We start from the raw sequence: 26,120 nt of genomic DNA, 5'->3' as shown, positions 1-26,120 counted from the left end.
TCACAGAGAGCTTGACCAATTCATTCACTTACAGCCAATCCCCCATAGGTAAGCGATTTGAAATTGTTTGAATTGTTGGTTTGTGAGGATTTGTGGGGATCAAACGGTGAGTGGGAAATGTTTTTTTCTATGTTTGCTCACACCTACTTATCAGATACGCGTTCAAATATCTGTGCTTGGTAATTAATAAGCTAAGTGATGTGTCAGTGTGCGTGTGTGATGTCAATGTGTGATGATGTGTGTGCTGTAAAATAGGTCAATCTACCCTTTAATTATGGGCGAAAGTCATGCAGTAAAGGCTGAAATCATGAATGACAATCCAACTGTGACTTTTTAGTGTTAAGGTATGTTGGCTCTTTCTTGATTGGATCAGGTTGGTTCTTTTGATGAAATTAAGCATTTAACAAATTTGAAAAGCAACGACTGAAATGTTATTCATCCATTTTAGATATGGCCAAGGGCATTTTTTGCAACAGGTTTCAACTATAATGCTTTTTTGTCTCACACATACTTTCCTAGATTGAGATGCATTTACCTACTTTGTACTGCACCTTCAAGTTTTGGCTGTTCAGTTTCAGAATCCATGGTTGATGGCAGATTAGGTAGGTACTATACATATGCATGCTGCCAATTTATGCTGCATGTCAGTGTGTACTTTATGACTGATCTTTGCCCATTAGGTGCCGATGTTGTGTGTGCGGGCAGCAGTGGTGGGGGATGGACGGTTTCTGACGGTGCGCTTCCGCCTGCCCGTGGAGGCGCTGCTGACCCCGCTGCCGGCGCCGGCGGCTCGCCGTTCGTACCCGGTCACCGGTCTGCAGGCGGGCCTGGTGGTGCGCGAGCTGCGCTACTGCCCGGCGCAGCGGCGAGCCGTCTGCGTTCACCAGGCCGGCCGGCTGCGGCTGCGGCTGACCACACCCGGCGCCGCGCCGCTCGACCTCGCCTGGAGTCGGCGCGTGCAGCTGCTGCTGTGGGAAAGGCGCGAGCTCGACCACATGATGTCATGGCTCTCCACGCTGGGCGGCGCCTTCTCGGCGCTGGGCGACTATTTCGCCGAGTGCGCCGAGATGGCCGGTCGGATATCCGTGAAGCAGCTGGAGCTGGCGCTGCGGCTCGGCGACCCGCTGACTGAGGCGCGCTGTAAGCTGTACGCGGCGCTCAGTCTGATGCAGCGCGGCCGGTTCGAGTGGGCGGCCGCGCTGGTGCGCCAGCAGTACCGGCTGCCGGCGGCCCGCACCGACCCGCGGCTGCGTACCATGTGCCGCGGCGTCTGGAACAAGCTGCAGTACGAGCGGCAGCGCGCCGGGGCGGCCAGATAACGCCCGCCGCCGAGATAGCGGTGACCGCCGGCTGGCCCCGTCCACTCGGACGGACAGAGACGGAGAGACGGACCGTGACAGCGATACTGCCGGACAGTTGTGGCTACGAGCCGGGTCCTCGGGACGGGGCCGAGCGTCGCGTGTGATGTGATCTCCATTTCATCTGTGGATGCCGCGGCGGGTTTTGTCAACAGAGGCGACTGTAGTCTGATCCACATTGACGAATCGTCTCTACCTCGTCTGAAGTGAACAAGTACCATGTTGTTACCTCGAATTTGAAAGATATAATGACATTGCAGGTTTCAAATACCAAGGAAGAAGGAGGCTCCTTACCTGTGATATGGCCTGTATTGGTGGGCTCTGACTCATGAGACAGCCAAATAAAGGAGACCACCCACTTTAATCCTTGTAGCTTCTTTTGGCTGAGCGATGAGGCGTTACCGCAGCCAGTCGGCGATGCTAGCCCTAACGGCGATATGACACCGCGGTTTATATCTGAACGGTCACCTCAGACGGCGGCTCGGAGAGCGCTACACCTCCCCGCACGCCGTATCAAGCATCGACACACAGTTAAGCCACCACTCGTATACATGTATGTATTCACAGAAGTTGCCTCGGCGACAAACGGGGACGTGCGCGGACGCCCGCTGGAGCACGATGGTTCGCGCAGTCGTTACCGGGGCTGTCCAGCCACTCCCAAGAACGTCAGGACCACAGTTCGGCGCCGGCTGATTCATCACGAACGCCGACCGGCCGTCCCGGTCCGCCCGTCCATTGGCAAAACACCCACCGTCAGATGTAGGGGCGCGCGACGGTTCGCCGGCCCGGCGCGACGCCCGTCAACCATCAGATCTTGGCGCGCGGCGGCGGCGGAATCGCGAGACCGAGCTGAGGGCTGCCGCATGCGGCGCTCGTGCCTAGTCCCGCCGCCCCGTACTGGCTCCTCGACCGGCGTTGTACTAACAATGCTCGCCACCGCCGTCTGCGGACCGCCCGCCACGCTCAGGCACCAGGCACCGTGTTGCGACGCTGCCAACGTGGTCCGCGACCGAGTACCCGATGTCCTGGGAGGTCACTCAGTCAAACCGTCCGATCTCCTCGAAGGTCAGACTAGGCCAAAGAAAATAGGCTAGATTTGATATGAAACCACTTTGATTCAAAGGATCTTTCTATAGGTTAAGTATCTCTAATAGCGTTCGTTCAATTATGGCGAACGTTCCTTGATCAGTATACACCCGAACTGATTCGTGTCGTTGCCAGAGAGTAAATAGTGAGTTCACATTCATGATATCCACGCCATATCCACACCGGGTTCAGAAGTCAGCAGCAGGCCAATCAGTCTCCCAGCCAGCCGAGAATGGTCATTGCCGGCGGTCGCTGGATTCCGCGGCGCGGTGCCAGCGACCCGGCGGCGGCGGCTCCTCCGGTGGCGCCAGTGCGTCCGGTCCGCCTACACACGGGCCAGAGCTCCGAGCGGGTCCCAGGCAGGCAGCACGGTGGGCTCCTTCTCAAACACGGCCATCACCTCCTCCGGGACGTACTTCTTGTGCACCACCACCTGTCGGCGGAACGGGACAACTCAGCTTTGCCGAACGGCCGCCAGAGCGTAGTCCAGTCGCGAATCAGTCCGTTATCCAAGGGAGCAGCTGGAGGTTACCGCGTATACTTGTGAAAAGTAGTGCTCTAGGCAAGTTAGTTTTCCTAAAGGGATCAATGGAGCGCATCAAGTTAACTAAACGGTTTCCCTATGAACTCCTTGTGAGTTTCCCGCTCAGCTAGGTACCCGTTTTCGGCGGCGGGTCGACCACCAGTCACTCACCTCGAACACGAACTGGAGGAACCAGCTGTGCGACATGACCAGGTAGCCCGAGTCGCCGTAATCCTCGCCCCAGGAGTTCTCCACGCGCCACTTGACCGGCGTGCCGTCATCCTGTGGTGGTAGAGGGTCACAAGGTCAGCGGCGGACTGCGGAGAGCGGCCGGGCGGACGGGATGGAACACCCAACAGTCATGAAAAAATTCCTAATCGTCCGATCTCGTCCTAATCTCATTCGCTATCCCGTTCAGATTCAACACGCCTGCTGTTCTCGTACCCACAAGGCACAAACCCACAAAACAATATTGATTACCTCAAACCATCAAAACATCACCATTCAATCAAAAAGCCATCCTTACGTATCGAACTTCCACACCTCAGCAAAAGACAGCGACCCGCATCCATCCCCCACCTGTTAGGCGGTCCCCATGGGTCCCGACTTACGTCCAGCGTAACGCCCGTGAAGCACATGGCGTGGTCCATCATCGACTCGCCGTGCATCAGCCGCTCGGCCTTGGTCATCGGCAGACAGACGTCCGTGCCGAACACCAGCTTGTAGTCGTGGCTGCCGGCCGGAACAGCAAACGGGTCACGCGGGGGACGAGGTCGGGGGGACGCCACATGGGTGATCAGAGAAAGGGGACTGCATGAGAGGGTAGAACGAACTGCTGTTATCAGTTACAGTGAGCCTGAGTTGAATGTAACACGATGCATTATAAATACAGTGTAGACCTATACCACACTTAGCACATCAAGAGAAGCGAGTGAAGTTGAACAGCGATCGGCACCACCTGATAAAATAATGGTCTCGTCAAACACGGTGAACTAAGATCCCTGTTGACTGCCCTATAACACCACTCAACATCAAACACAAACGGCATCGTCCAGACTTCACCCACCCGCCCCTGCGTCCGCCGGTCTCACTCACATGAGCGGGTCCTGGATGCCCAGTTTGCCGGCGAACGCCTTGGTGACCTCGCAGCCGAACCAGACGGGGTTGCCCTCCTTGATGGAGGCGGCCGCCAGGCGCGCCAGCAGCTCGGCCGGCTGGTTGTTGTAGATGGTGCGCCGGCCGCCCACCATGTTGCCAAGACAGTCGACCGTGTACGCGTCGCCCGTGTTGTGGCCCGGACGCGGGTCGTGGATGAGGCATACCTGCGCAGATGGTACACAAACGGCATCATTTCAGTATTCAAACGGCAGCTCAGTGGAGGGGCGAGCCTTATTGACACTTACTACCGAAGTCGCGGACTCGCGATCGTCAGATTCTCGGACATGCCCCTTTTGCCAAAAGTCAAGCATTTTCCTCCGTCGAACGTTTCTTACCGTTAAAAAACGTCCTTACGTAGTAAAGTAACAAAAAAGTTTGCGATAGCCACCCGGCTGTTATATAACCACCGCGAAGTGTCGCATAGGCCGAGATATCCTAGCCGGGGCGTATCTGAGTTTACACGGCAGCGTAAACATTTCCATTGCTGGTGATTGGTGACGCGGCGTGGCGACGGTGCATTCCGGCGGCGGCGACTGTTGTGTTAACCCCTGCCGTCCTGGGGAGGGGGCACGGCCGGGCGGGTCCCAGCCAGCACCCGTTCTCGGTATCACACCGCCTCACCAGGTCAGAGGCATTGAAGTGCGGCTTGACGTGTTCCTCGTAGAAGTCGAGCGGCGAGACGGGCCCGACCTTGTGGTAGGCCTTGTTCTTGTCGTAGTACTCCCAGGTGAAGGAGGCCGGCGGCATGCCCATGCAGATGGAGACGATCCGGTGGATGTGCGTCATCTGGTCTTTGATGGTCGACTCGACGTCTGCCTCGGTGGCGCCCTTCTGGACCAGGTGGCGCAGGTCGCGGGTGTACTCCCGCAGCTGCCGGGCACAAAGCGTCGGTCAGTCCCAGTCGCCGGGGGGCGGGCCGGGACCCAGACACAAACAGCAGGCAGACAGACCCGTCAGCCGCCGAGAAGCGGACCAGCCGCTCGAAGCTGCCAACGTGTTACCGGCCACGGCCCTGGACGGGCACCAAAACGAAACGCAGGAAACAACGCCGGAACATGATCTGCTACGCAAAGTGGAATCAAAGCGGCTGTTTCTTCTGGCAAGCTATTATTTTAAATATTGCAAAATAGATCGGGTAGCTTACAAAATTATCATAAAACATTATTCACGTGAGAGTTCCTTCGCACTCTGTCCGGACCCGCCAGGACCCCGTCCTTCCAGATGCGGCGATGGCACCTCACCTTGCTGGCGAGTATCGTGTTCATGACGCCCGAGGACTTGGAGTTGTGCGCGTCGGGGAAGCACTTTTTCGGCATGACGCCGTACTTGTTGATGAGGTTGAGCAGCATATCCCACTGGCCGCCGTCACACACAGGGCTCTGCCAGCGACACCATCGGTGCGGTCAACAAAGGCGTGGACATCTACTTCAATCCACATCACACACAAAGAGGCCGCTAAGCGATCTGATAACCCTCAGACAGGAAATCGCTTCACTTCACATTTTACTCACTTGGACATCAGTGATAACTTCACTAGAAATGGATAACTGCTACTTGCTAGTATAAGTCAGTTTTTGTTTGCAAGATACAAACACAAGTAATTTTCTCCAGTTACTTTTTCAGTTTGACACTGTTGAGATTGCAAACGATTACAATCCCGGTAAAGGAAATATTCTTATGACGGAGATGCTCAGAACGCTCATAACCACTCCAAATCGGATAAGGCTCTACAATTTTAGTCGAACACTGACGAGGAAAACCATGTATCTGCACGCAATCAGTAGGTAAGTTTTCGACGTCGGACGATAAAATGCCTTGTATGACTGAAAAAGTAAAACGCAAGAATGCGATGCACGTAGCTAACTAGCATTTTACTTGTACGGTAAATGGGTAATGCGCAGAGCAAGAATGCGATGCAAGCAGATAACTAACATTTTGTTTGCATCGTAAAATGTGCAATGCGCGGAGAAGATTGTATCACTCCAGCTATATAGAGACGTCTGTGCTCCAGCACATAACAGACATATCAGCTAGCTTGTCTCAGCGGGCACGCAAGTGTCATTGACCAGCCAGGTAGAGGGTGTGTGGGGTGCTCGGACCGGGGCGCGGACAGAGACGCGCCGCTGACCGCAGACCGCAGACCGCCACAGCACTGACCGAGAGGAGGAAGCTGACCAGCCGTCCGTCGACGGGCTCGCCGCGCCGCGCCGTCTCCACCACCGTGTGCAGGTAGTAGTTGGACCGCTCCACCTGCGGCGGATAGTTCACACATATTGTCACGTGTGCCAGGCACGGATACTTGGATGCGGTGGAGTGCGGACATTATGGTTACATACAGCGGACACAATGTCACATAAAGCTGACGTAAGGTCGTATGCAGCGAACACACGGTCACATATGGCGAACAAAATGCCACATATGGCAGACCGGACGCATGATGGTCATTAACACCCGGCACACGGTCACATTACGGCGGATACACGATCAAACACATCAGACACATGGCCACATACAGTGGAGACGTACAACAATAGGCCGAGCACTCGCCACTAGGCCGCCTTACCTTATCCCAGAAGAACAGGTAGGCCTGGCTGAACTCGAACTCCTCAATGTCGAGCTTCTTCATGAGCGGGATGCGCATGGCGTTGAGTCCGGCGAAGATCCAGCACCGGCCGGTGGAGCCCTGGCAGGTGCGCGGCCGCACCTCGTCCACCTGAGCCAAACACGACAGTCGGCCTGGTTAGACGGAGGGCACACGGCATGACGGTCATGTTGAGCTAAGTTGCAACAACCCGAGTCGTCGGATTCTTCGGACGAATTCGGCAATCTTCAGAGCTATTCTCGGATGTATAAGTGTAGGTACTGCCATGTTAATTATAAACCAACCCAAAGCCACATACGGCGTTCCACATCGTTATCCACACATTACCAGGCACGTATCCACGCAGCCCCTCCATTTTCTTAAACATTTGGCATCCGATCCTCTAGCCAGACTGCATCCTGCGCTCAGTTACCGCCCGGCTAATGTCCCATATTACCTACTATATGTAGAATCCCCAGAACAGGCAACTGCGGATACTGCTAATGCTGTAAATCACACCAAGACATGGACACAGGGATACACTGAAAACAGACAGTTAAGTCTTCATGGAACGTCGGTTGCCCACAGGGCGTTGGATTATTTGTTTAATAAAGACGTTTTTATAGCTACATGGCTGAAAGCAGTACGCGGATGAGCAGGCATTCCTTCGAGGGAAATATACAATAAGGACCACCGATGACCTCCTAAAGACATCGGATTTCGTGTGCGAATGCTCCAGCAAACTGACAATGCTGAGGTCACAGCCGCAGTCGCCATTGCCAGGGCCGGGGAAAGCAGGATGCAGGAGTCACATCGTGGCGTGACAAGGCATACAACCAACACGGATAACCGACAACATCGATCGAACCGTATTCGAGCTCTGCTCTGAAGTGGAGCGACCTCCCTGTTACCTCCGGCGTGCCCTGGTGCTTTGCCCGTGACCCGGCCGCCAGTCGCTGGCACTGACCTTGTGCTGGAACACGTGGTTGACCTCCTCGAGGGCGCTGCGCGACCTGGCCGCCTCTTTCGGGTCATACTTGGTGCAGATGTTCTGCGCCAGACGGTTCTTCGGGTCGGCCGCGAACTCGGTCCGCAGTCGCTCGACGAACTCGCCCGTGATGCTCACTGGAAAACGGACGCGACCAGGCGATCAGTCAGTGCGACAAAGGTTACGGCAATGTAGAACTTCGGTCTCATCTACCATGGTTACTCACCAGGGTCAGGGATGGCCTACACTTACTTATCAGGCTTAGAGTGTGTGCGAAAAACAAGACATCAAAATAATTCACGTACCGTAAAATGGGGTGTTAAGGGACAGTGGGGTGTTAAGGGACAGTTGCATGGGAAAAACTTTGAGTCATATTAACTTCCTAATTTGAGAAGGTTCAATAAAAACTTCAGTGTGGTAGTTGACACTGTTTTGCTCTTGACCATAGGACAAAATGGTATGGTTTTTCATGCAAGTGATTTGGTTCAAAAATGGATTTGAAAATCATGCTACATTTTCACAAAATTGAAACATCTCCAAAACTCTGTGTGTACCACATAAATCAGTGGGTGTACAGGGAAAATGAAAACATAGGTGTATTGTCACATGTATTGCACATGTTTCCTGAAAAACTTGTGCAAATCCACCCATTCATTCATCATCCTCTTCCTCTTTTCCGGATACATGCATATTTTGAGGTGGATGTGGGGTGCTAAGGGACAGGGAAGCAAAAATAAAAAATAATATCTAAGCATAATTTCATTAAGTTTTCTTTCAGTAGGCATGGAAAACACCAAATTGCACATAAAATGCTGGCAAGTTCATGCTTTTATCTCTAACACATATTAAGTTATGTAACAAAACATCTCAACACTCTCTTTTACAATGATGGGTCAATGGAGACTGATGTAGGTAAATGTAATGTCATCATAGAAAGGCTAAAACAAAGAGGGCAACATAATGACAAGTGACTAGCTTCAACATGGGTTTTTTATTGCTGACAGAAGATTACTTTTTGGTTCTGTTTACCTTATAATAAGCACATTTTCCACAAGCGTAAACTGCATTACACGTAATTGGCTAAAAAGTTCATTAGTGGTGAATGAACCTGACTTGTTTTGTGACAGAATATGCAAAACATTTCAATAAATAAATTGTGTGCCCTTCCACACCCCAATTGTGGGCATTTGATGACCATTTCTTGGAATAATATAGGTGTTCCTTAACACCCCACATTGGGGTGCTAAGGGACAGTGATGAAAAATAATAAAAAATAATATGCAGGTATAAATCTTAAAAACTTTAATGTGGCAGGCATGTAAAGCACCAAATTCCACATAAAATGCTGACAATTTCATGCTTCTATCTCCAACCCTTCTTGAGTTATATAACAAAACACCTCAAAACTGTCCCTTAACACCCCGTTTTACGGTATATTAAATTGATAAATGGACGTTATATCATGTATCATTGCCACGCATGACCCAACAACCTGTGCTTATATCAACACGATTTTTTCATTCAAGCCTAAAACACTCAGACTTTTGTAGATTTGTAAGTTAGTAGTTTTCCAAAAGCAAGAAGCCATCCTAGTCAGCAGGCGTTGCACCCCTAGGGGCCTCGACAGACCACTCCTGATATTGACTACGGTGCGGTATGAATTCGGTCGGAGCGTCAAGCGGGCCTTTCATCCGCCGCTCGCGGGCCGTCAACTGTTTACGGACCGCGGTCCTGCCGCCGCGGCTTGACGGACGGGTCAGCCGGCCGGTCGGACGCACCCGCCTCGATCCAGGCCGCTGAGCAGCGCTAGGCACACATGTCGCCGCCGCAGCGACCGCAAAACGCCCATTACCGTCGCATTGCCCCGCGACCGGCGGCGCCCAGCGACTGGCAGCGTTTACGGGCTGTTACTCGGGCCGTTGGTTGTCCGACGGTTCGCAGCAGTGCTGGACAGGCGCCCTCGCGCGGTATGAACGGGGAAGAACTGCGCCGGACTGTGACATCGGCACCGTGCGGACGCCGAGCGCGTCTGGTGACCGCCAAGGCTCGCTCCACACCACACGGGACACCAACGGGACAGTTGGGCAGGAAGACACATCGCCAATTATGATCTCTCCTTCTTCTTCACATTCTTTTCAATGTCCACAGTCAATATTTGCAGAAACTTCAAAAGCAATAACCCAAACAATCGAATAAGACCACAGTAAAGACAACAAAAAAAAAAAAAACGAAAAATTCGCGTAGCAACACACGCTTCCGTTGTCGAAAACGGTTGAAAACAGCATCCATTGACTGTGAAAACTAGCTCATGTCTTACCAGTTCTATAAATGCTTCCTGAATTTGAGGTCACTCATCCCCGAGAATGTCGTTTTGCAGCCCGTCGAGTAAACAAGAGCTACGTGAGGACTACACGGTTTGCTAGTTTCTGCCGATAGCGTAGTTTAACTAAAAGCGGTCTGTGTATCTTCGGGACATAAATAGCTGAATCATCTGATTCATAAGGGATCGAATAGTGGTACTGTCTCCACGGCCCAACAGCGAGCGGTCAAAGTTCATGGACGGCGGGCGGATTTTTTTGCCGTGAATCCACCGGGCGCTTCAGCTGCACGTGTCCTCGCTACCAGCGAGCGGAGTCGACGGCTGATGCCGGGAGGGGGAGGGGGGGGGGGGGTAAGGGGGCGGGATGGTAGTTCCCAACTCAGCACTCCTTAACCCGGCAGTACTGCATCAGTTGACCCGTTCAGTTTAACATTGGTCATGCTCGGTGCTTAGTAACTAAAGGGCTTTCAGCTTTTTTAACAGCAGGGACAAAAGTCGTGAAGAAAGAATTGACGAATTGACCAGCGTCAACTGATAAACGTCCAAATACGGGCAACGTGCCACCCCCATCTGGGACACCGAACAGCAGCCCGACCTCGACTGGCACCCCTGACAACAAATACAGTCGGCAGCGTACGGAGCGAGCATAATAGGGGCCACCGCGGCCCGGCTGGTGCAACGCGCCCACATTCCAGGCGCCTCAGCCGCCGCGTACACTGCCACTAACGGCCCGGGCCGCTGTCCTTATCCGGCCTCCATCGGCCCCTGGCCGGACGAGGGGCGCCACCGCGCCGGGCCGGCCGGCCGGCGGGAGGTCAGTCTCCAGCGGCCGGCCACTAGCCGTTCGGCGTCTGTTCATGCACTGGCGAAAGGACACCGACCGGCGTCTGCTAATGCCGTCCGCTGTATGACTCGGCACCGGACACAGGCGAGTCTCAGCACCACGCCTAGTCGACTTGGCACCGAACACAGTCTACTCGGCACCGGACACATTCGACTCTCTCGGCACAAAACTTGGTCGATTCTCTTGTGTATCAAACAAATTCGACTCTCTCTGCACCGAGTTCTTGCTGACCACCCCTGCATAGACCGCTGCCCTTCCCAGAACCCAGGCCTCGCTGACTCTTTGAGCACCAACAGCAATTTAAATATCCGGCATCGACGGCTGACTGGCTCCAAAGACCATTGTTTAAACCTTTCGGCACTCGGCACCGACCCGTCTGGCTTTAAGGCTTTAAGCATCTCCGCACCAACCGCAGCCGGACCCTCCAAAGCTGGCGCTGAAATGCTGCCTTTGAATGGGCAATTCGGAAAAAAAGGGCACTTCACAGGCGTCCAATCCGCTTCAGCAGCTATACTAGCCTGTGTTTCGTCTCAGTCAAATGTCCATCTTCCAGATTATTCCGAGCTGAGGCCTCTTGCACCAAAAGCCTCTTGCACCAATGCTTGGATTATTTTGCATCGTATACCCAGTCCAAGTAACAATTTGCGTGCAAAATTTAGCAAAAAAATGTAGGATTATGTATTGGGCTATTGCAAACAAATTTACCACCTTTAGATTAGCTTATTCTGAAACCGGTTTTTCGATTTTACCTAGCTAGGCAGTTTGGTGCAAGAGGCCTCGGGTGTGTCGATCCTGAGGCGAGTGCTTGTGTCCATGCACTACAGACAAACGGGGTCTGTCCATAGCTCAATGCACCCCTTACGGGCTCCCAGAAGCGTCGAGCGACTGGTTTGGACTGCGGAATTGCGGATCAGCGCAGTTTTGACGCCCTAGGCGGAAGAGGCCAAGCTGCTTTTGAAGCAGAATTCGTCGCTGACGATTGCCAAGGAGGTGACAAGTCTATAACCAAGGAGGTAGCGGGTCCACAGCCAATGAGGTAGCGGGCCCATAGCCAAGGATATGATGAGTCAATAGCCAAGGAGATGGCGAGTCTATAGCCAAGGAGGTGACGAGTCTATAGCCAAGGAGGTAGCTGGTCGGCTGGAGGCGATCCACCCATGATCCACTCTTGAGGGGTGTTCACGGGCACCTCAAACTGCTGAGTGCGGTGTGTGCAGTGTGTGCAGCAGGCGACAGGCGTGGGGGTAGGGGATGGGTAGGCGGTTCTGACGTCACGGCTGCGTGCGGTGGACGGTCCGCTGTGGCCAGTCCCGACCGGCCACAGCGGTCGCTGTGTGCGGTGACGGAAGGCTGACGTAGGGACGCAGTGGGCGGAGCTTGGAGGCTGTGTAGTGTATGCGGTCTGACCGCACACAGGGCCCGTGAACAGCCCTCCTTGTGAACATGCTTTCTCAGCCAGACTTTGCCAAAAACAAATATCGACAGCCCCAAATACCTTCAGTCCCGGAGGGAGGCGGGTGGATTCTGAACGGCCGTAAGCCGCCGACTAGAGGTTGGCTGTTACGCAGACCGCGAAGTATGGTAGTTTCGACTTTCAACGAGAATATGGTCAGTGTAGGGTCTCAGTCAATGTTGTGCACATTCTACATGGTGCAGTGCAGGCCCTGCCAGTCCTATGTGACAATGCGGCGATGGTGAGCAGTGCAAAACGTTATGACCCATCTCACATCTGAGATCTGCAGGGTTGACAACCAGGCAATAAATTATTTAGTGTGGCTTCACCAACAAATAAATGCTGGGCTATAAATGGCATTATCCCATTTCTATCCCATGCTTGGTCTGCCTGGTGTAGATTTCAAGTCCCCCTGGTGTGAGCTGTTCAGAGTAGTCCTAAGACTTATGCAGTTTACTGCTGTGCTGCCATACTTGGCTAATCTGCCATGAAATGGCCATTCTCTCAACTTCCTAATTTGATGATGAAATCAGCCAGCTGATAATTTTCGGATCTAAACAAAAGAAAATGTGCAAAACAAATTATCTACATGGACTTTCTGGTGGGCTTGCATTTCCCCTTCTCATGAGCCATGACTCCTGACTAAGCAATGATTGTCCACTCCATGCATCCATGCAAGAATACCTACACAGGAAATGTACCATGACAAACTGCATCAGATAATGGGCAAGATGAAGGAAGATAAATTTCACCCTGATATAAACTCTGGAGGTTTTCTATGCATATTCTATTTGAATTATCATCCTAATTTTTAGATAGAATAATCAATTAAGGTATACAAATAAGATTATGAGCTTATTTAGAAAGTCTATGACATCAGAAAGTATTTATTATCAATTAAAAGATATCAAAATTCAAAAGGTAATAATTGGGTTGTAGGTACAATGGGAAAGATAAAGCATGATTGTGTCCCTCCCAGATAAAGTGCTTTTATGCTGAGCTTTTGGAACATGTAACTTAAAGAGATAGGTATGTTCTGGGCTTTTTCACTTTAATCAGTGTGCCAGGCTAGGAAATAAGGAATGTTTTGCAAATGATGCATTGTATTAGCCACTTTAGTCAGAACTCAGAAATGAAGTATTATGTGTGTCTGTCATAAAAGGGTATCAGAAGTCAATCTCATGTCACCCTAAAATGTTATTCAGAGCATTAAGACATACAGACAGAACACTTCACTACTTATCACATCACTTACATGCCAGTATGCACCTGTGTTAAAAATCCATACTTAACCAAGGACATGACTTATTTAGCCACTTGTATAGCATTTGCCCTTATTTTTGTCATATGAATTCAAATTGGCCACACAGCAAAACATGACATTGGCAGCAGACTTAATTTATCTTTTTTTAAGATTAGGCAAAGCCAAATGATATATGGCATTAGCAGTAAGGCTGGCCAGGGAATAATTTGTCTAATTTGCTTTTTTATAATAACCACATTTATAACTTTGTTAGTATGCACCAGTCCTAATTGTCCTTAAAAACTTATTCAGACTTTATCTTGACATTTACCAGTTTTGGGGAAGTGTGGTATGTGCAAGCTTCCAGCATTGTTGATATGGTGTGCTGCTTGTTGTCACTCTGATAGTTGTGGTTTGTCACATAAGTATTGACTGAAATACATAAATCCTTCCAGTTTTACCTCACTTTACGTAGGTAGCATTTAAACTTGCGCCTCAGTAATGCCCATCATTTTCTGAATCAAATCATCAGCACAGCAGTCCAACATGGTGCCACATCAGGAGCCCACTTCTTGATTCAAATTCTAACTACATTTCTATTAAGCCACACCGCATGGGACACTGTACAGTCTGTCTTAAAAGTACCGCGCAAAGTGGCGGTGGATCCATCGAGCCTGACTGAGGAAGGGCCTGCTAAATTTGGGTCACCGAAGCAATGGACATCCTCGTCCATTCCCCAGCTCAATTGGTTCGGTGACTTTCAAATTAAAGCAGACCTTTCTCGGTCAGGCTTGATGGATCCACCGCCACTTTGCGCGGTACTTTTAAGACAGACTGTACAGCAGCTGAGCGCACCCACACCGACACAGCAGACTATTATGCCTTGCATCCAGGTTAATTGGTGTATGCAAGGCAATTGAAAGTCTGTCATCCTCCAATACAGTAACAACACATACCCATTTTCAGCAGATTAATTTAACATGTTTGACGACGTTCTCCACAACATCATCAGGCACCAAACCAGGCTTCACTTACTTCTGGATTGGAGCAGAGGCACAAGCGAAAACCAAAACGCAAATGACTTATCACAAATATATGCCTATGTGTTAACTTGTATTTTAAACGTTACTTTGATTGCAAAAATGACGGAAAATCTTGATAATTCATCAAATTTTTTCACCACCCCTCTTCCTCTCTCTCGACCTCAGAGACAACAAATAGCAGATCTGCCTTGTAGCAGATAATGAATTCAAGGCCACACTCAATGTGGCGCACTAGGAAAATGGTACAGTCTCTCTAAAACACAGACAGTTTTCAAGCTACACTTTTTTACGTTGTTTACGCCATAAAGAATGCTGATTGTTACGTTAAACTGATGAAATTGAATTCAAACATTTATTTTAACCACAACTTTTAAAATAAAAACAAAGAAAGCTGATTTCTTTCATTTCATTTCTCCTAGCCCATTTCAAAATGGGCTATTTTTTTCATTTTTTCCATTTCATAAAAAACAAGTACCCAGTGTGTACTTTAAAGGCAAATACTCATGAATTCTAGCTAATCAAGAAACCAATGACAGAGTAAATTTAACTTAAGGAAAAATATCAGTATTTTTTGCTTTCACATTGATTTACATATAGTACCTTTGGAAAAATAGCAGATGTTTTATTTTTTACTCGCAAGTACTTCAAAGTGCCACAGCCTTTCCATCACTAGTAATACTGGAAGGTGATTGGCTGTGCCGCCAAAATTTGAAAATCAGCTGGTCCACCGGCGTGAAGCGTTGTGTGTGATAAATGTGTGAATTTTGAATAGTTTTATTGCTTATTTTGTAGAATTGTTCTGATTTGTTAGATGCGTTTTTCTATTTGATTTTTCCTTACTGAAGGAGTCCCGATCTTGTTCGTTCTGCCTGGCGGTGATTAGGTGATAAATGCGTCCTCTGTAAGTAGCAATTTCAATTCAAATTGCCATGACCATAAGCCATAAACATTATTAGAAAATGACTGCGTGGGTGTTTCACTATCGATATGGATTGAATTATGTGGTATTTAGTATTTACGGCTCACTTATTGTGCTTTCATGATTTGTAGTGTTACACATTTTAGAACTTGGAAGCAAAGTCTGTGACGGTTTGCCGTCACTACAGTTCAAGTTGATGTAGGTAGTTACTAGTTATCACAATCCCTTCTATTCTAATTTAGTCTGTCATATGAGTTTTTACTTTGATAATATGAGATATTCTTTCTGTTGTATAAATGTATCTTTTAGGTATGCAAGTAGTAAGTACCTTCCTAATTCCTAGTGCTATCAAACAAAAAGGACCAGGCTTCTGAGCTATTGACTGAACAGCATCAGGCAGGCAGTTTCAGCCCAAAAGTAGGCTGAAACTGATATGCCACTACTTTTGGCAGTGACTGGCTTATGACTCACCCAGAGAGGCTGCCAAATGGTGACATGTATGGCTATTGTCTCATTCTCAACTCATGGGTATGGATTGATTTACCTGTAGGGTCATGAAATTTGAACTCTGTACCTGTGCAATACCTTGCAATCTTCATTTCCATCTCAATCTAGCTTGACTGAAATGGTGACTTTGAGAGCCCTGTTTCATGGTACACTGCTTCTTGATGCTACCTTAGTGTTGGTGCTAGGCTTCTATGGAGACTTTAGTAAAGTGGGCATTTTTACCTGGGCATGTTTCAGGAAAACAGTGCCAATGTCTGGTAGCAGCATCCAGGCTTTACTCCAACTGGTCATGCAGCTGTTAAGTTCTGGCTATTTATTTTCAGCTAATGCATATTTTATCATTCTGGTATTAGCTTGAAACAAAATATATTCATTCCTTCACTCTGTCCAAGTTTTTGAATGCTGGCTATCTCTAAAGCAGGTAATTCTTAATGTGTTCCTTAAAACCATTTGGGCCTTGGGGTCCACTGAATAACTCAAGGTGTCAAAAGTAAAAAAGTAGCTAACCCAATTTATTTTTTACATTGGCTGTACATGTTTACCATCACACTACTTTTCCAGGTAGCAAACATACCTATGTGTCCTGCCTTCAAGAGTTTTTAACCTCGTCCTTGCCTCCTTAAGCTGTACTACAGCATCCAGGAAAGCATGAGAATTTCAAAGTTGTGTAGTGTAACACCCAGGTAAGAAACGCTTAAACAAGGTTGCTTGCCTTTGAACCCTGCTATTTTTAATGGTTGCCATGCAGGAAACTGGATATTCAGGAGACATCACTATGAGGATTTTCAATAGTTCACAGGGTTTCATATTTTCTCGTTCTGACTCCTTGATACATGTCTCCAGCCAGCACTACTGCTAAGCCCTGCTACTTAACCATCGTCACACCCTACCAGCGCAGTTTCTGCCAGTGCTGTGTTGCCCATCTCCCCTCCTCTGATGGTAGCGGTATTTTGTTGTCTCCAGCCGCACCAAGGCCGGCGTGCGGAAGACGCCGGGCCGGCCGGCGCGGCCCGGTCAGTCGGACGGCGTCGACCCCGTGGAGGTGGTGTGCCGACTGCGGCCCGTGCCAGAAGGCGAGGAGCGATGTGTGGAACAGCTGGACGACACCACTGTGCTGGTGACGCCGCCGGCCAACTCGCAGGTCAGTCGGAGACCTCGTCCTTACATAGGTGACTGATGCTGGTGACGCCGTCGGACAACTGCCGGGTCAGTTGGAGCACTCGTCGGTCGGTGAGTGACGGAGGCTCGGGACAATGTGTGCCAACTCACAGTTCAATTGGAGACCTCGTCGGTCGGTTGGTAACAGAGGCTGGCTGCAGCGTCCGGTGAACCCAATTTTGTCGGGAACTATATTGTCGCGGACTATGTGACATTGGCCTGTTTTCCCTCTCGACGTCGTATCCTATCTGCACGTAAATATCACAGCAGTTTGCCGATACATTTCTCTTTTCGTATGCGAAACGCCCTCCGGGCGTGTGTAACCGACATAATGTGACGCTCCTGAACCTGTGGCCGGCAGGCGTTCCGGTACGGGACGGCCAAGGAGCAGCAGTACAAGTTCGGCACCGTCTTCCCCGACACGGCCACTCAGAAGCAGCTGTTCGACGCCGTGGCCAAGCCGCTGGTACGCGACCTGCTCAACGGCAAGAACGGCCTGCTGTTCGCCTACGGCATCACGGGCAGCGGCAAAACGCACACCATGATGGGTGAGTCGGCTACCGTCGGCGTGGATGGGGAATCCGGTCGGAACCCTACCAGAACAGGTTTATCGGCATTAAGGTCACTACTGCTCGTTCATTTTCATTTTGTGCGCGAATATCTCGTGATAATCTATTGTGCCATGCTATTTTGCTAATAACTGGAATTCCGTTGTCGCATACGCTTTTCTGCTTCGGCCACGGTATGCCCAAGTAGGTAATAGCAGTTTCGGCGCTCGGATGCCGCTGCTGTTGGCCGACCGTGTCAGTAGCCGTCCGCCAGCGCTGACAGCGGGCTCCTCTTCGGCAGGCTCTCAGCAGGACGGAGGCATCATGCCGCGCTGCATCGACGTCATCTTCAACAGCATCGTCAACTACCAGGCGCGCCGGTTCGTGTTCAAGCCGGACCGCCTGAACTCGTTTGACGTGCAGACGGAGGCAGACGCCATGCTGGATCGCCAGCGGGAAATCCTCAACACGCCCAAGCCGGGCAAAACTCCGCGCAAAAGGTGGGTTCTGGGGTGGTCTTGGGCGGCTCAAGGTGCGGCTGAATGGGTGATAAGGTGGCGTTTGTCTTGGGGGTGCGGCCCAACCGAATATGCCGCGCTGATGGCCGTTGGAATTCGTTAATACGTTAGGAAGGTCGTGAGGACGAGGCCGCTCCCCGTTTCCAGTGAGTTTCTCATGACTTGCATATGTAATCTGTTTGTAAGGAAGAGATGGCCGCTCTCACTGCTGGTCTTGGAGTGTGGTGGGGCTGATTATTGTGTGAACTGTGTTAGACCTCTCGATTTGTGTGCTACATGTGCAGAGTACCTCACGAGTGACGACGTATGTTTCTGTGTGCCGCAGACGCGTACCGCCCACCCCAGGCGGTGGCGGGGGCGGCGGCGGCAGCGGCAGCGTCACCCCGGACGAGAGTGACGCGGCCTCCACTCGGGTACCCGAGGTCAGCCAGGTGTCCGGCCTGGACGAGGACAACGCGTTCGCCGTCTTCGTCTCCTACGTGGAGATCTACAATAACTACGTCTACGACCTGCTGGAGGAGGTGGCGCCGGAAAACATGAAAAAGTGAGCAACGGTGACGTTCAATAATCAATATCGTCTCACCGATTGGATAGACTGTCGTAAAGCTAATTTGTTTTCGACTTAGAAACGTATTATCGGTCATGAGTCACTTATGCCCTGTGCTCAGCAGTCTTAAACTAAGTTAATCTCCCTCTCCCGACAGGTCGCTGCAATCACGCATGCTGCGGGAGGACAACAACAAGAACATTTACGTGCACGGCGCCAGCGAGGTGGAAGTGTCGACTCCGAGCGAGGCGCTGGATGCGCTGCGGCGCGGCCAGCGTCGCCGCAAGGTGGCCCACACCACCCTGAACACGGAGAGCAGCCGCTCCCACTCGGTGTTCACCATCCGCGTCGTCCAGGTCGGTGGCGCGCGGGGATCTCCGGCGTTGGAGGGGAGGGAGAGGTCGCTGGGCGGCGGCCGACGGGACGGGGTAGGGGGAGATATTTGTCATGGTTGGGAGAATATAATGTGCACTAGGCAGTGAGCTGGGAGTTATTCGGTGGTGATTTATACGATTGTTCCGTTTTTATGCGCCTTTATTTGAAATGGCTACGCTACATGACCGCCGGACATCCCAGATCGCGTCGCATGATCTGATTTGACCTTGTGACCTGTCGTGAGGTGACCCAGTAGTCTGATATGATCCTGCGACCTGTCGTGTCACCGCCGTGTCACCCGTGGGTGACCGTCAACATCCACCAGCTCCGGTCGGGTCACTGGGCCCGATCGGAGCAGTACCTTTACCGGATTGGATGTAGACCAACGCCTGAGTGCGCTCAATGCGAAGTGTCCGGCGGGCCGTTGCCTGGTCTGCGCTGAAGCAGCGGACACCGACCCGGCGCACATACTAGCCCGGCTCCGTGCACTGGGTAACATTTTCGGCACGGCCCATGATATCCAGCGCGACGATGTGGTGGCGGCCTTGGCCGCTGGCTACATGGCCCAGAAGAGCTGATTACCGGCTACGCTACCGCTCCGGCGGTAGCCGGGGGAAACACAACAGCCCCTTGGGTGACCCGATGCGCGCTGCCTCTGACCACTGACCCTTGTCGCCCCTGTGCAGGCGCCGCTGGACCCGCGTGGCGAGGAGGTGCTCGACGACAAGGCGCTAATGGTCGTGGGTCAGCTCTCGCTGGTCGACCTGGCCGGCAGCGAACGTACCAACCGCACCAAAAACAACGGCGACAGACTGCGAGAGGCCGGTCAGTCGGGCGCGTGGCCTTAGCCTGAGCGGGAGCGGCGGACTGCCTGCAGCTGCTGTTATATTTTCACTTTTTGATAGCGGAGCATTGCATGTCATACGGTTTGAAACCTCGCCTCTTGAGCCTTCAAACATCAGAGCATGAACAGTAAAGGGGCATTTGTCGAGATAGCTGCTGTGATATCCGTCGCTATGTCAACCAAAATGCCAGTGTCGCTTTGTCGATCTCTAGAAATCGGTGCGTTGAGATCGCCGACGTCTCAGCTGACGATGTATCTGGTCTCCGGCAGGCAACATCAACAACTCGCTGATGGTTCTGCGGACCTGCATCGAGACACTGCGTGAGAACCAGCTGAACAATGCCAACAAGATGGTGCCCTACCGAGACTCGCGCATCACACACCTCTTCAAAAACTACTTTGACGGAGAGGGCAAGGTCAAGATGGTCGTGTGCGTCAACCCGCGGGCAGAAGAGTACGACGAAACGATCGTGAGTGACATGGTCCTGCCGTAAAAAAGACAGTTGGTAGGGTTTGACTATTTGCCAAAACTTGTTCATGGAAAGGCGTGCATGCTGCATAATCTAGGAGGGTGTAGCCCTGCAGTGACCATGTTTACGAGGTAGTCGGCTGATCGTCTGAGCTGTATTAAGGTGCGACTGTGACCCTCCGGCGCCGTGCCGATGCCCGCTGCCTGTCCTTTGTCGCTGTGTATACGGATCCTGCCCTGCTGACCCACCCACCACTCGGCGTCCCCCCGCAGCACGTGATGAAGTTCGCCGAGCTGACCCAGGAGGTGGTGGTGGCACGGCCCGCCGACCGGCCGCTCGACATGGGTATCGGCCTCACGCCCGGCAGGAGGAAAGCCAACCAGGTGAGTCAGTTGATCCGCCGGGGAGCGGTGCAGTGCGCTGTGGAATCGAGGCGCTCCCGCTAGACAGTATGCCGGCTGTATGGGTGGGGTGACACGGGTTGAAGGGACTGCAGTATATGATCAGTTTTGGGTCTTCACTGACGTCATATTGCTCGCTTTTTGGTTATATGTAGTTTCAGTTTTTGCTACGAAATTAATCAATGATTTTAATTCGTTTGGCGATTGTATAAACTGTTGCAGGTCACATGACTAAATATGAAGCGTTCGCTGCATTGCTAGATCACCGCCATGTGTCGGCGAATGTCGAGTATCGACTGTCACCGTGTGCCTGTGTGCCCGCCGGCCAGATTCTGCGGGAGGCGCAGCGGCGTCTGGGCTCTGACGGCCGGTCGTCGGAGGCCGAGCCGAGCGGCGGTGAGGCGGCCGCCGAGCTGGCGCCCGTCTTCTGCCTGGGCCCCGTGTGGCCGAGCATGGCCATGACGCCCGGCGAGGAGGAGGAGACGGTGCGCTGCCTGGTGCGCTTCCTGGAGCGGCGCGTCCAGCTGCGCGCCACGCTGCTGCACGAGCTGCAGCGCCAGCAGGACGCCTTCCGGCAGCTGCTGGTCAAGACCGAAATGGAGATGTCGGCGCTGCGCCAGGAGAACGCGCAGCTGCGCGCCAGCTCGGACGGCAGCAGCCGGCGCACCGCCGCCCTGGAGGCCCGGCTCGCCAGCGCCGAGGCCGCCAACGACAGCCTCAACAGGAGGTTCCGCGAGCTGAACGAAAACCAGGCGGCGCTAGTCAACGAGGTGGGTCTGGCCGCGGCTGAGGGTCTCTCCTTCCCCGGGAGGACTTGGATGGGGGTGATTGAGACAACTGGTCGGTACATCACGTATGATAGACAAATAACCTTGAGGTTACTAAATGCTGCGTTTGAAAAAGACTTGTGCGTTTTCAATAACGTAGACATTTCGAGACCATTACGCGTCATTGACTCACTTATTTTACAATGTCATAGCTGACTAGCCTCGTTAATGTGTCAGGACAAAAGCAAATCACAAGTTGAAATTGTAGATGAATTTTCCAAAATAATTGTTCTGTCGTTTTCTTGTCGCAAATCAGAGGACCAGTCCATGGTCCTAGTAGACCTCCTGGAAGACAGCCATAAGGGTTTCGGGCTTCGGCGTTTATCAGACTGCTGGTTTGCGACACCTGCTGAGCTGCCCTACCTCCAGCTGACCCCGTATTGTCACCTGTGGTGCGGCCGACTGACTGGGCGCGCCTTCCGTCTGCAGCTGGGTGAGAAGGAGATGCTCCTGAACCAGGAGGGCCTGGAGCGCGAGCGCGTCAAACAGCGCATGAAGACCAGAATGCAGCAGGAGAAGGAGCGGCTCGCCTCCGACATGAAGAGCAGGATCAAGATGAACAGGGAAATGCTCAAGGTATAATATTAAGAACTTCTCATTGTTGGTGTCAACATGTTCATTGTAAATTTGATTAGTGCCGTCTAAGCCTATATTTTGATTGTATCCTGTCTTGCGCGTACAGTGGGGATGTTTGTAATGTTCGTTTTCTAAAACGTGACGCCCCGCCGGCGTCCCCATGCCGTGACGGATCCCTCTTCTCTCCTCTGCCGGGCAGACGGAGATGCGAGCCAAAGACGAGAAGCTGCGAGCCCTGCGCGACATCATTAACAACGATGAGGCCGGGTTCGCCGTGCCGTCCGCGCCGCCGACGCCGGCGCCGCGGCCCCGCCCGAGCACTGCCAACGAGACGGCCACCTTCCGACCGTCTCGGTCCGACCCGCGCCTCTCCGGCACTCCGCAGCCCAAACGGGTCAGTGGACGCGTCACCTGTGACTTCTCGGGGTGATTGTGGGTCGGGGTCTGCCCTGCTAGGATTCGTACAATTATTGGACTTGGCTGGCGATCCGAAGGCTGGTTGTATTCAGCATATGCTTGTCGCCCGCCAGCGCCGGTCTCCGATTTGTGTGGCTGCCGACGGTGGGTTGGTTGGTTGTTTTGAAGTCCTCCCAGCGCTGTTCCACGGTGTGTGCGGTGCTGACGACGGCCGGCTGGTGCTGTGTCCCCAGACCGTGGCGGCCACCACTCGCCACCGCCGCTCCAAGTCCACGGACGCAGAGGTGTGGCTGGATCACCGGCCAGGCCACGTGCTCGAGCTGGCCACCATCTTCCAGGTGAGGGAGATCGCCGACTCGCTCAGTAATTCACTCGCGGCTAGCTCACCAACTCACCAGCTCGCTCACCAACATACAATCAATCACCAGGACATCTGCTCACTCACCAATTCGCTAGTTCACTAATCAACACAACCGTTAATCACTCGCCAAATCAAAAGCTCAGCTCGCAAACTCACTGACCAACTCGATCGTTCAACACGTCCAGCTCACTAATTCCACTCCACTGTCCGTTTTGCTATGGTGTTGGCCGTTCGTCGGTGTTCGACTCGTCTGGTGTACAGTGTACAGTCTGGGCTCGGCTGGGTGTCCCGTCCGCGCGCGTGCCGGGTTACGGGATTGGTGCGGCGCTGTACGACCCTGCTGACGGGGTCGCCTTTCGGCCGGCCCGCAGCCCAAGATGAAGAAGCGTAAGTCGGTGACCAAGCTGGACGCCAAGGATGTGATCAACGACAAGACGTCCAAGTACGTGCTGACGCACCAGGATCAGGACTCCCAGGGCGAGGTGGAGACCCACATGGTCAAGGTAAGCCGGACGCCGCCGCCGCAGCCGCTAGTGTTTAGCTCGCCGCCACTAACCAGCAGGGGAACATGGTATCGCTTCCGTACTCGGGTGTGTGGTGGCGTATGGAAAGGTGGTGTTCATGCATGATGTATTTTAAACGCATGTATGTTGTTTATGCATATATGCATAGTGTTTCTGCTCGGGAAAGCGCATATCGTTGACGAGGCGTTAGAATCAAATTTCAATCTTCCCTAACATTAGTTGATCACGGTTCGGTAGACCTGCCCGGAGCTCACCGTTGGGCGGCGGCCAAAGAAGAGTTGCGATATTCCATTATTCCATATTCCATATAATGTTCCTAAACAGCCTTAGTGGCGAGACGAGCGGATCCAGCATAACTGCTTTAGAATTCTTAACCGTAGAGAGCGGTGATGCCCGAACTCCAACCACACGAGTCGTAGTTTTCTTCTTTCTGGCTCCGTTCCGTGTCGCCTTGTGTGGAACAGTCTGGGTCCACAGTCTGGTCTGACGCCGGCATCTCCTGCCGCCAGGGTGACGTTCTTCCCACGGTGGGCGGCGGCCGCGCCGTCGTCTTCAACGACATGGAAACGCTGCGCCTCTCCAACCCGGGAGCCAAGCGCCCCTCGGACGAGCTGGGCCCCGGCCTCGACTACGAACTGGCCCGCGAGCGCTGCGCCACCGGAATCGAGGGCCACGCCGCCGGAAAACGCCGCAAGACGTGAGCGCGCGCCCGGCGGGGGAGCGGCAGCTGCGGCAGTGCGGTCCGCGCACCGGCCGGACCGTGTTTTTATTATTCCACTGGCGGCGGGTGCGCACACACGAGCATAGTATTTTACGCTGGGACCGAGTGTTCTCCTTGGCCTTCTGTCGCCGCTCCGCTCTGGTCGGCGGGTGCCGCTCGTCCGGCCGCCCAGACTATGTACTTATCGTCTGTCGCTAGAGAGCTTGGCGCGCCAACTGCAGTGTCCTGTTATAACCCGCTAGTATCGTCTGTGAAACATGTTTCCGCGTTAATATAAATGTATGTAACCGTTTTATTGACGAGTCGCAATAACATGGTACGTACCAGGTACAGAACAGCACATGGAAACCGTCTGATCCTACACGGCAGATGGACTACCACCGTGTTTGTGACACGAAAATATATACGAGTATAAAGCCTGGAACTCTACGGATGCCACGGCGGCTGCCACTGGTGGCGCCGGGTCCCGCGTGTTATCGATACTCTGTGTGAGAAGGCGGTGGTGAGAGCGGGCCAGTAAGGCAGGTTCCCGGTGAACACTGGACGGCGCGCAGCACCCGGAATGTGGGCCAGCGCCGACCGAGGGCGATCACAGATGCCCGACTAACCCGTACACTGCGCGTACAGACAGCACGAGGACGTCATTAAATAGAGGAGGCCCTCCCACTCACCACGCACACACGCCTTGGTCAGAGCACGGTCCTATCCCTCCCCCCCCCCCCCCTGAATACAACGCATATGATACACAGTCAACAGGTGGAACGGGCGGCACGCCGTCAGAAAAATAAAACTCCACCCAGTCAGATCGATAGACGTATTGTCGACGGTCACCTATAAAACAGATCGGCGCGGGGCAGACCGGCACTTCATCACATACACACGCAGCCGTTGGCGGCGCGGTCCAAAAATACTCTGTGTCGCGGACGGCGGCGGCGCTCATCGCTCGGTCAGATCACTGCGGGCGCTGCCCTCGTCTCACTGGGACCAGTAGCTGGCCGTGCTGGCCCGGCTCAGGCTGCTGCTGCGGTCCGTCAGCGGCGCCGTGTAGCCGCCGGCGCCCACCGAGCCAGTGTAAAACTGCGCCTGCTCCTCCAGCTCCGCCGCAAAGTCGTCCTCCAGTTTCTGGCGGTGGACGTGAGAGGGTTGGTCCACGGAAAACAAGACAACGCATAGCGCACACATTTCTCAGTCCAAAGTCAAAAACGATGGATCAAACCAGTTACTAATGGAGATGGACCGCGGGAGGCATTGGAAAAACTCTGCATCAGCCGCTGCTGTCAGCCAATAACTCTTAGGAGCGGCCCATACCACGAACACTAATGACGTCCGCTTCAGTGAAGTGATCCATCGTCCACGTACCTGTTTGCGCGGTTTAAGCGAGTGCTTCCACTCCCTGAGCTCGGCTTGGTATTGTTCCTCCAGCGACTTCAGCTTGATGGACTCGTGCTCCATCAGCATACGACCTGAGGATACGGACCGGACAGTCAGGGATAACATGTTCAATTACAATCAGTCTAATTGAGTCTAATGGTGAATCACTAAAATGACCTATTTTGATAGCTACCAGTGGTTGGTAGATGAATGGATACGGATAAAATGGAGTTGTCCCCTGACGACTTATTGCGTATGCAGAAGTATTCCGTACCCAACTGCATTATTTGCTAGATATTCGAACTCTCCCAAAATATGCTGGCGTGTAGTTGTGCGACGCCACCGCACCCGGTAGGATAGCAGCATTCATCATTCATTCATTCATTCATTCATTCATTCATTCAGATGATCTTTTCTCACGTTTCTCGTTGTGCAGCTG

The 26,120-nt window shown here is 52.5% G+C and overlaps 4 protein-coding genes across 8 annotated transcripts; 2 read left to right on the top strand and 2 right to left on the bottom strand.

The window, feature by feature from the left end:
* Window positions 1-28: 28 nt before the first annotated feature.
* On the top strand, window positions 29-1,722 carry LOC122393597 (uncharacterized protein F58A4.6-like). 3 transcript variants are annotated; one of them, XM_043389785.1, is made up of 2 exons: window positions 29-48; window positions 681-1,722. In XM_043389785.1, exon 2 carries the CDS (start codon window positions 687-689, stop codon window positions 1,317-1,319), a length of 633 nt encoding a protein of 210 aa, XP_043245720.1. In that variant the 5' UTR covers window positions 29-48; window positions 681-686; the 3' UTR covers window positions 1,320-1,722. The 3 variants fall into 3 exon arrangements, with proteins under 3 accessions (XP_043245720.1, XP_043245719.1, XP_043245721.1); XM_043389784.1 differs by having other exon boundaries at window positions 44-106; XM_043389786.1 differs by lacking the exon at window positions 29-48 and adding an exon at window positions 222-344.
* A 419-nt stretch (window positions 1,723-2,141) lies between these two features.
* On the bottom strand, window positions 2,142-14,941 carry LOC122393595 (bleomycin hydrolase-like). The gene is made up of 10 exons (XM_043389783.1): window positions 14,590-14,941; window positions 7,674-7,831; window positions 6,689-6,838; window positions 6,283-6,375; window positions 5,367-5,504; window positions 4,747-4,995; window positions 4,063-4,289; window positions 3,579-3,699; window positions 3,139-3,249; window positions 2,142-2,877 (listed from the first exon to the last, which is right to left on the bottom strand). Coding segments are annotated over exons 1-10 (1,356 nt in total). The 5' UTR covers window positions 14,591-14,941; the 3' UTR covers window positions 2,142-2,769.
* A 349-nt stretch (window positions 14,942-15,290) lies between these two features.
* On the top strand, window positions 15,291-24,605 carry LOC122393593 (kinesin-like protein KIF23). 3 transcript variants are annotated; one of them, XM_043389780.1, is made up of 16 exons: window positions 15,312-15,498; window positions 16,585-16,706; window positions 16,987-17,164; window positions 17,543-17,729; window positions 18,031-18,229; window positions 18,573-18,791; window positions 18,952-19,150; window positions 19,856-19,994; window positions 20,284-20,483; window positions 20,756-20,866; window positions 21,214-21,654; window positions 22,141-22,287; window positions 22,487-22,681; window positions 22,938-23,042; window positions 23,437-23,568; window positions 24,099-24,605. In XM_043389780.1, the coding sequence occupies exons 2-16, from the start codon at window positions 16,672-16,674 to the stop codon at window positions 24,288-24,290; spliced, it is 2,679 nt and encodes an 892-aa protein (XP_043245715.1). In that variant the 5' UTR covers window positions 15,312-15,498; window positions 16,585-16,671; the 3' UTR covers window positions 24,291-24,605. The 3 variants fall into 3 exon arrangements, with proteins under 3 accessions (XP_043245716.1, XP_043245715.1, XP_043245714.1); XM_043389779.1 differs by lacking the exon at window positions 15,312-15,498 and adding an exon at window positions 15,554-15,564 and having other exon boundaries at window positions 16,589-16,706; XM_043389781.1 differs by lacking the exon at window positions 16,585-16,706 and having other exon boundaries at window positions 15,291-15,498.
* Window positions 24,585-26,114, bottom strand: LOC122393594 (STE20-like serine/threonine-protein kinase). The gene is made up of 3 exons (XM_043389782.1): window positions 26,102-26,114; window positions 25,670-25,773; window positions 24,585-25,432 (listed from the first exon to the last, which is right to left on the bottom strand). Exons 2-3 carry the CDS (start codon window positions 25,766-25,768, stop codon window positions 25,286-25,288), a joined length of 246 nt encoding a protein of 81 aa, XP_043245717.1. The 5' UTR covers window positions 25,769-25,773; window positions 26,102-26,114; the 3' UTR covers window positions 24,585-25,285.
* Between the last annotated feature and the right edge of the window lie 6 nt (window positions 26,115-26,120).

Source organism: Amphibalanus amphitrite, unplaced genomic scaffold (assembly GCF_019059575.1).
Source record: "Amphibalanus amphitrite isolate SeventyFive unplaced genomic scaffold, NRLGWU_Aamphi_draft 000543F_arrow, whole genome shotgun sequence".
NCBI lineage: Eukaryota > Metazoa > Arthropoda > Thecostraca > Balanomorpha > Balanidae > Amphibalanus > Amphibalanus amphitrite.
Note: the sequence above shows the minus strand (reverse complement) of the source record. Positions and strands in the feature narration are given on the sequence as shown.

Bases quoted from the DNA above. Each gene is read 5' to 3' on its own strand.
- LOC122393597 (XM_043389785.1), top strand. From the start codon at position 687: ATGTTGTGTGTGCGGGCAGCAGTGGTGGGGGATGGACGGTTTCTGACG.
- LOC122393595 (XM_043389783.1), bottom strand. The intron at 6,376-6,688 runs GTAAGGCGGCCT...TATCCGCCGCAG, and splicing joins ACCTGTTCTTCTGGGATAAG to GTGGAGCGGTCCAACTACTA. The intron at 3,700-4,062 runs GTGAGTGAGACC...TCCGGCCGGCAG, and splicing joins GGCATCCAGGACCCGCTCAT to CCACGACTACAAGCTGGTGT.
- LOC122393593 (XM_043389780.1), top strand. From the start codon at position 16,672: ATGAGAATTTCAAAGTTGTGTAGTGTAACACCCAG. The intron at 16,707-16,986 runs GTAAGAAACGCT...TGTTGTCTCCAG, and splicing joins TTGTGTAGTGTAACACCCAG to CCGCACCAAGGCCGGCGTGC. The intron at 22,288-22,486 runs GTATAATATTAA...TCTGCCGGGCAG, and splicing joins TGAACAGGGAAATGCTCAAG to ACGGAGATGCGAGCCAAAGA.
- LOC122393594 (XM_043389782.1), bottom strand. From the start codon at position 25,768: ATGCTGATGGAGCACGAGTCCATCAAGCTGAAGTCGCTGGAGGAACAA. The intron at 25,433-25,669 runs GTACGTGGACGA...GTCCACCGCCAG, and splicing joins CGCTTAAACCGCGCAAACAG to AAACTGGAGGACGACTTTGC.